Source organism: Fulmarus glacialis, unplaced genomic scaffold (genome assembly GCF_000690835.1).
Source record: "Fulmarus glacialis isolate BGI_N327 unplaced genomic scaffold, ASM69083v1 scaffold14479, whole genome shotgun sequence".
Classification (NCBI taxonomy): Eukaryota; Metazoa; Chordata; class Aves; order Procellariiformes; family Procellariidae; genus Fulmarus; species Fulmarus glacialis.
Window position 1 is genome coordinate 22,295 of NW_009231496.1, and position 8,166 is coordinate 30,460.

An 8,166-nucleotide genomic window follows, 5' to 3' on the forward strand; every position below is an offset into this window, starting at 1 on the left:
GGTTCAGATGGGAATGAACAGAGCAATTGACTTGTGAACGTCACCTTGAAATTGGTATCATTCAGAACTTCTCAGCACAGCAAGGGCTTTTACTCCATTTTCTTGGGGTGTACTTACATCATATATTCACTCGGAAAGCAGAGGAATTTCTGCCTTTGCATTGCATTTTGGTTTGTCCTCAGCTTCTGCTAAAATATATGGCAGTACACCATAAACTGAACCGTTCAATCTATCTTGAAGAAGAAATAAACAAATAATACCTATGGGATGATGTTATTTAACTTGCATCACTCCGGTGACATGCCTTATAGTACAGACCCACAAGTACTGTAGCAAAGAAAGTGGTAAAGACTGCCAGGAGATCAGGAGCCAGGCGTGGATGGGAACTTCCCAAGCCAGCTCTGCTGCTGAGGCTAACATGTCACGTAACCACACATTTAGCGTCTGCACAGCATATAAGCCTCCCAACTTCCTAATGCATATTACAAACTTTTAAAAAAGTAACATATTCAGGAAATTTTTAGGCATGTAACTTCATAAGATGGAGTTACTAGGAAGGCACTCATCACTGTATTTATCAAAACTAACCACAAGGAAAGCAGAAAATTTATAGTAAAATGTCATTTTAAAGAACATCAGAATATATGAAAAGACTTAGAAGACTTTGCTAAAGGTTCATTGGAAAAGACAATTAACTTTTATTAGATCAGCTTACATGACAAGTGCTTATGTCTCAGACCCAGAGTCACTCTGAAAGCTTTTTTTTTGATACTAGTTGATCTCATAAATTATATCACTTTACATTTCCTGTATCTCTTATATTCTTAAATTGTGATGGATAAGCAGTACTGCTCTACTATCTTGTACATCTACATTTAAAATGTTTGTCTCATAACTGAGCAACTCAGATGATAGAATATCTTGCTCTCAATCTTACAGTTGTTATGCAGAGTAACTTTCTTTGCAGTTGCAAATAAACACACATTCTTTATGTTCCGTTATGTTCTTTAGCAAAAAAAACATACTATGATTAACTGGATCATGGCTATCCATTAATGTTATGTGGTATAGTTTGGTATTGCTGAGGAATACAGCATTATTTGCAAATATGGCAGCTATACAGCTATGATACAGTCATGAATGCAGGGTTTCTTTATGGAAGAGCTTTCTTTATGGTAAACAAACTTTTTTGTATTAATGAGTTATCACACAAACATCACAGCTTTCTAATTGAAAAGATATTTATTCATGGTTCCTGATCCCTTAAACCTCACAGTTCCTACATTTCTAATGGCATTGAATATAATTATATTCTGCTAATGCATTTATTATCTTGCCATTGATCGTTACTCCAAGATACAAAGTTTTCCTTGAATACCGTTATCACCTGTTCATGTTCACTTCTGGTATTTGAGCCACTTATATTTTGAGGCTTCTGGTTTTTAGACCAACTTCTGACTCTTTGCACAATAACAATAGCATAAGGCTTTCAAGTAAACCGTTTCCACATGCATCTATATTACAAGATTATTCTGCTTTCCAGGATAACTTGAGATACTGCTTTACCATTACGTTTATTGGTATCTGGATTACTTCAATTCAGCCAGCCATAGTCTCTGAACCCAAAATCTGTATAAATACTACTCACAAAATGTTTTAGATAATCCAGAATACATCACTGATTTATGATGTCTCAGGGTTCATTTTTAGAACTACCCTAAATATAGAAAAAAATATTTTTTCTCCACTTATATTTGATTGGGTATGCAAAGCTGAATACTCTTGATTGTTCCTTAGCCTTCTGCAATACTCTTATTCCATAAATCCTGGTCGCATTATAGGTACTACAGAAAGAATGCTTTATGAAATGTGTGCTAGTCCTAAAGCCTCATAAAATTGTGAAAGAAATAATTATATTTAAAATGATACGTCTTCCAAATGTTGATAAACAGAGTATTAAAAATGTAAATTCTAAGGACCCCCTAGTATACCATCACATAGGGTAATATTTTTCTTGAATAATAATTACATAAAATAATAAAATATAAAATATATTTACATGGGATAAGACAGTTTTTAAATAATTCTAAATATGTAATTAAGAAATATGTAAATGCATGACTACAATTTAATTGTTAAGATACAAAAAATCCTACCTGTTTGCTTTCTTCCATATCAGATTCGCTGCTAAATTCTTCTGTATTTAAATTTTCAAAATCTGATTCTCCAACTGCAATTGGCACTGTAACAGTGAGGCCTGGGTTGTTTATGAATGACATGTAATCGTTTTCATCGATTATGTATTTTTCCACACTGCTGCCTGTGCCTACACCACTTGTGGTTCCATTCCCGTCTTTAAGATAATTCAGATCTTTGCTTATTTCAACAGCAGTATGATTGGAAATGCAACTGTCTTTCTTCTTGTTTAGCTCTTCAAGTGCTTTGATTTCCTCTAAAGCTTTCTGCTTTCTAACGAAGGCTTTTTGGATGAACTCCTGTATCTTTTTTTTAACGTAATCTATTCCCTTCTGAATCCTTGCCACAGCAATCTGGAGATTGTTCATTTCATTATCATCATCGGTAGCAGCAAGGTTGTCTGAACTAAATGAGCTCAGCAGCAAGGCCAGAAATAGGTTCAATACCTAAAAGATGAGAGAATACAGCTGTATACTATAATACATATATATAAGAAGTGAGTATTTTTACAGCATACTGTCAAATAGCACACATTGTTTTGAAAAACAACATTCACTAATTCTAGACAACCATATAGCACCCTAAATTCCAAAAGATCTCCTTACTTGTTTTGGTCAGTATTCACTCAGAAGATGAAAACAGACAACCTAATACCTAAATGTTCTAAACTTTTAATCTTTGTTTAAAGCAGCATGGTTGCTTAGACTCTAAAATAAAAAAAAAGTTACAAAAATTCTAGCTATACACATTCATCATCTTCTGTCTAAATCTCTTAAAATCACTTGGAATTTAAGTAGAATTAAATAAACATGATTTGTAAAAATTAGATGGGTTTCTATGATGCAGATGTTTTAGAAACTTATATCAGTTAATGCTATAATAACCTACTTATACTTTCTAACTACTGTTTGGAAGATTATACCATGAGACTGTGATTTTCTGTAAATTCTGGGCTTGTCTCTTAAATTCTATAAAGCTTGTCATAAAAGGATAAAAGGAATATTTAAAAATGAATTTTACACTTTAATCTCTATTATTTATAATAATACTATATTATTTGTAATTGGATTTTTTTCCTTTCTCACTTGTTAAAAAATGAAAATTTTGTTTGCTTTTATGTAGGAATTTAAAATAAAATGGACTTCTTCCATCAGCAGGTAACAATCTTAGCAGCAGTATTTCCTGAGAACTGTGGTTTTTTGCCTCAGAATTCAAACATCATTGTTGTTGTTTTAATATAATCTCCTATAAACTGTAGCTATTTCACTACAGCTTGCAAGCAATTAATCGTTTCATACTTTCAGTCTGATATACCACCAGGCATCAAAAGTTGTCATGACATGGCAAAATGGCATAAATAAACTTCCCCTAAATGTGTTAGGTCTCTCATTTGTACCCTCTATGAGATTTAATTCTGCAGATTTTCACAATTCCAGAAAAGAACCCTGAAGGTAAAAAGACACTTGGAAGAAAGAAGACAATAGGAATCTGAAACAGTATTTCTACACTGAAGCTAATGCTAAAAAAATAGTAGAGGAGGTTACTGATCATAAATAGCTTTCTGGGGCTCTCCACATTTCTGCTGATATAATGTCAAGATTGCAAGGTCATGTAAACAAGAAGGATACGAACATTTTGAATTCTATTTTATAAAAATTTAAATCATGTTAGAATATATCACTAAAGGAAGAGAATATTGACAGGTAATGAAATACAGTTTTTAGGCGTGTCAGAATGAACGGCAAAGATTAACAGTAAAAGAAACTTAAAAATAAAGTAAAAGTGTAAATGGTGCATTCCAATTATAATCCTGGTTTCTAAGAAGTTCTCACCAATTCAATATTTATCAATTGAACCTTTGGCATTTTAACTTGTCAGCTTGAATTAAAATTTTTCTGTAAAGCTTTCTTCTATAATTTTGAGTTAGAAGGTTTCAAACACATTTTTAGGATGGATGTCCAATCACTCTGTATTTCATTTTTGTTTTTTACACCTAAACAGGCCAAAAAGGTCAGTACTTAAATTCAAGATATTCTATATAAGAACAGCTACATTATACCTTATTTTTATTAAGTGAGAAGTATTAGTGCTGGAATTAGCTGTAATGGGTGTAAGAAAGTCCATTAGATTTTTTTTCTCCGAAGAAGCTGCTGCCCAGGAGCTGGTGCAGCACAAGCTTTATTATTTCAGAGTGGTTAGGAAGACATTTGGATTTAAACAGCACCTCTAAATTAGCCACAGCACTCCCATGATAGGGTGTTCGATTTGACATTTGGGTGTATTCCTAAATTCCTGGACCCATAGTGAGAGTACTTCAGTGTATGGAAATGAGTGAAAAGGGGGAGAAGGGAATCGTCATATTTTTACCCAAAATCTAGCGCATTCAGATTTATTTTTTAATTCTAAACAGAAGGATGACAAACATTCTCATTGCCTAGCTGTAAGTTATGTACATTTTGCATCAGAGTTAAGGTCCAAAAATGTTCATCACGTACCACTAGGTTTCCAATCACCATGACCAGCATGAAAACAATAAGGCACATGGTTTGGCCTGCAACCTCCATGCAGTCCCACATCGTTTCTATCCATTCTCCACACAGCACTCGAAACACAATCAGGAACAACACTCGAAATACGATCAAGAAAGAGTGGAAAAAGTCATGCATGTGCCAGCGTGGAAGCACACAGTCACTGGAGATCTTGCAGACACATTCCTTGTAGCTTTTCCCAAACAGCTGCATCCCAACCACAGCGAAAATGAACACAATGATGGCCAGCACCAGGGTCAGATTACCCAAAGCCCCGACTGAGTTGCCAATAATCTTAATCAGCATATTTAGAGTTGGCCAAGATTTTGCTAACTTAAAAACTCGAAGCTGAAAGATAAAAACACAGAGGAATAATTAGCATTAGTTCTGAAATAGAAGCTAGGTCCAAGTTGTTTAGCAGAGCATATCAGTTTCTGTAGATTAATTTGTTCTTCAGTAGGAACATATTATTATTTTAATGGAAAGCAGGGAGCATGGAGTATTTGCCTAAACTGCAGTGTTCAGCATTTCATCTTAGTGATGCACATAGAAAAAAAACCATAATTTGTGTTTGAACCACATTTGATTTTAATATTTTTAAACATCCACTTACAGATGATTACTAAACAATTCTTAAAGACATTTTAGAAGTTTGTACTCTTTTCATCACCTTTATTATACCCTCTTTGCTGGCTTGGTTCCACATTTCCTTCAGCACCACATTAGGTCTTCCAGGCTTAGTTAGAGGACAATTTTTGAAGCAACAATTTGATGCTGATATTGTGATGTCCATTCAAATCATAAACACTAACTTAAAAATAATATTCGGTAACCAAACTATGGTATGTGAAGGTGGGTACCATTGCAACTGGTGCTGATAAACTAAGTCACTAATTCCTGCTCTATATATTAGGAAATAACCTAGGTTTTCAAGTAATGTGATAACTATTAGTAATACAGACTTTTAAATCATGAATCTTGTGCCTCCAGTAAGCATACCTATAAATTAGGTTTGTGTACAATACTAATTGCTATAAAAAGGACATTTCTAGTAGAAGCCCAATAATATTTCAAGTAAGTGTTATCCTAAAGTCAGATTGTTATGACTCTCTGTTATATGTAATGGAGTTACTAAATCTTTATCCTTGGTGCCCATTAAAATAAATGTTGTGAAGAGAGAATCTACTTAGGGGCTTTATGAGTAACACAAAATAATGTTCACAATATAAAGACTAAAAATGTTATGATTCTTTATGCTGGTGGCAATATGTATGTTTTTACAGATATTCAGCTTTGATGAATCTTAATGAAATCAGTATAACGAAGATTTACAAAATTCTCAAAAGGTAGCAGTTAGTCTTATGCTGGCAAAGGATATCAGTAGGATAGGATATCAGTAGGATAATTTGATACCAAAAGATCTCAAAGGTTATCAATGGACAAACACGTTAAACTTGTAGTTATCAAATATGGCTTGCAAATTAGGCATGTATGAAAAATATGTGTGAGCCATTTAAGTATATAATATATCTTTACAGTACTGGTAATTATTACAGACATCAGCACATTTTTTTTGACTGAGACAATTGCATGCAAATATTTAATTATCAAGGTATTTACCAATCTGAATGACCGAAGAACAGATAATCCTTCAACATTTGCAAGACCAAGCTCCATTAAACTAAGGCTAACGATAATACCGTCAAAAATATTCCAGCCTTCTTGGAAATAATAATAAGGGTCCATGGCAATTATCTTTAGTACCATTTCTGCTGTAAATATCCCAGTGAATACCTAAACCAAAATGTAATTAATTAGTTGAGTTGTTATGAGAAATTTATATATATGAGTAAATTTTTCTAATCCAGCTTGAGTTCTCATACCTGTTACTTTTATCTGTTACTATAAAAACTGGCTGATTGTTATCTCCAAATGGCATCTAAGTTTTTCTAAACACTGAAAAGTGATAATTAAACGCAAATTACTAAATCAGGACAGATATAGGAGGGCAGAGGTTTGATAAACCTATAAAAAGCTATTCACCCGTCAACAGCTCAGCGCTGGTTCAGATTTGACTAATGTGTACTGGACTATCCATCCAGCAGATGATGTGATATGATCTGGTGTTTTCAGTCCTGTTCCTAGAGGATAGTCCCAGTAAAGCAAAAGAAGACTTGACAGCAATTTTTTTTCCTTGCTCAGAGTCTAAACAGAAGTGTTAGAAGAAACTCTCTAGGGTCAGACTGTCTAAGGACAGACTCTCTAAGGTCTGTCTTTTAGGTCAGAGTTTAAGAGTATGGGTGGAATAGTCAGGGGAAGTTGGAGTTTCTTACACTGGGCTTTTTGTAAGGATATAGAGGTTTCATGCACAGCTACTATTCTGTGTGATAGTTATTTCCTTTTGGGAAAAAGAACATCATGGTGATAATGTTCTTTAAAATATCTGGAAGTGCCAAATGTGAAATTACCAACGCTCCTTAGCGTTTTGAAGTCCAGAATTTAACCCAACGCTTTCTCACAATGAGTAGTGATCAGTGGTTTGTGCTGCATAATAAAGAAGTTTTGGAACATAATGCAAAACCACTAAAAACATGTGAATATTCTGCACAACACTCACAGGATATCCTAGATGATCCAAAAGTCTACTAAAGTACACCAATACACTCTGCCATTGCCTTATGATAGTTCTTTACCCAGCTTGTTCTCAGTCCTCCTACAGCAAGTTTTATGGAAGCAAAGCTGACTTTTTACAACACTATATAACTACACTCATGATTACCTTTTAACTTAAGAAGATTAGGAGGTGGATATAATGCTGTGGAAACATTCACCATTGTTAAAGTGTAAATATTAACATTTTTTAAAGTGTATACTTTTGAGAAACTAGAAATACAGCAAGAAACACTATACTATTAAATTGATATATGAGAGATGTTACCATATAATCAGAAAAATGTAACAGGTATTGTCATGTGTGGTAAAGAGAACGCAACAAAGATGATTATTCTTGACAAAACTGTCATATTTGTCAAAATCATTGAAAAAAAAAGCAATGAAAAACATTTCATTTTAAAATATTTCCTTCACAAAATAACCCATTCCATCCACAAACTACTTTTTCTTGGGCATAACTGCATCCCAAATACACAAAAATACATTTTAACAGAAGTAAACTCAAGTTTACTTATAATTACTTAGGACGTTTGAATACTGAATGAATTTTAGTATTATGAAAATGAATCATTACATTTTAGAACTATTTCTTCCTTCTCATTAAAATGCTACAGAAAAGGCAGAATCATATTTGTCATATTTAATTTATCCTCAAACAGATCGTGATGTCACAAGCGAAGAGTAAATTAACATATTTTGAATGGAAATCACAAAATTAAGGTTAATAGATTAATACAGTGAGGAACAGAGAATTTAATTGAAACCAGCA

At 33.4% G+C, this 8,166-nt stretch overlaps 1 protein-coding gene across 1 annotated transcript in view; it reads right to left on the minus strand.

Annotated features, from left to right (window-relative positions):
* The window catches only part of LOC104081750 (sodium channel protein type 3 subunit alpha), a gene marked incomplete at its 3' end in the record, with an annotated part of 53,025 nt that overhangs the window by 20,641 nt on the left and 24,218 nt on the right, over window positions 1-8,166 (minus strand). The window contains exons 15-17 of the mRNA XM_009584604.1: window positions 6,345-6,518; window positions 4,692-5,072; window positions 2,157-2,642 (exon numbers count right to left, since the gene is read on the minus strand). Of these exons, the coding sequence (XP_009582899.1) occupies window positions 2,157-2,642; window positions 4,692-5,072; window positions 6,345-6,518 (1,041 nt within the window). The remainder of the gene's footprint in view (window positions 1-2,156; window positions 2,643-4,691; window positions 5,073-6,344; window positions 6,519-8,166) is intronic.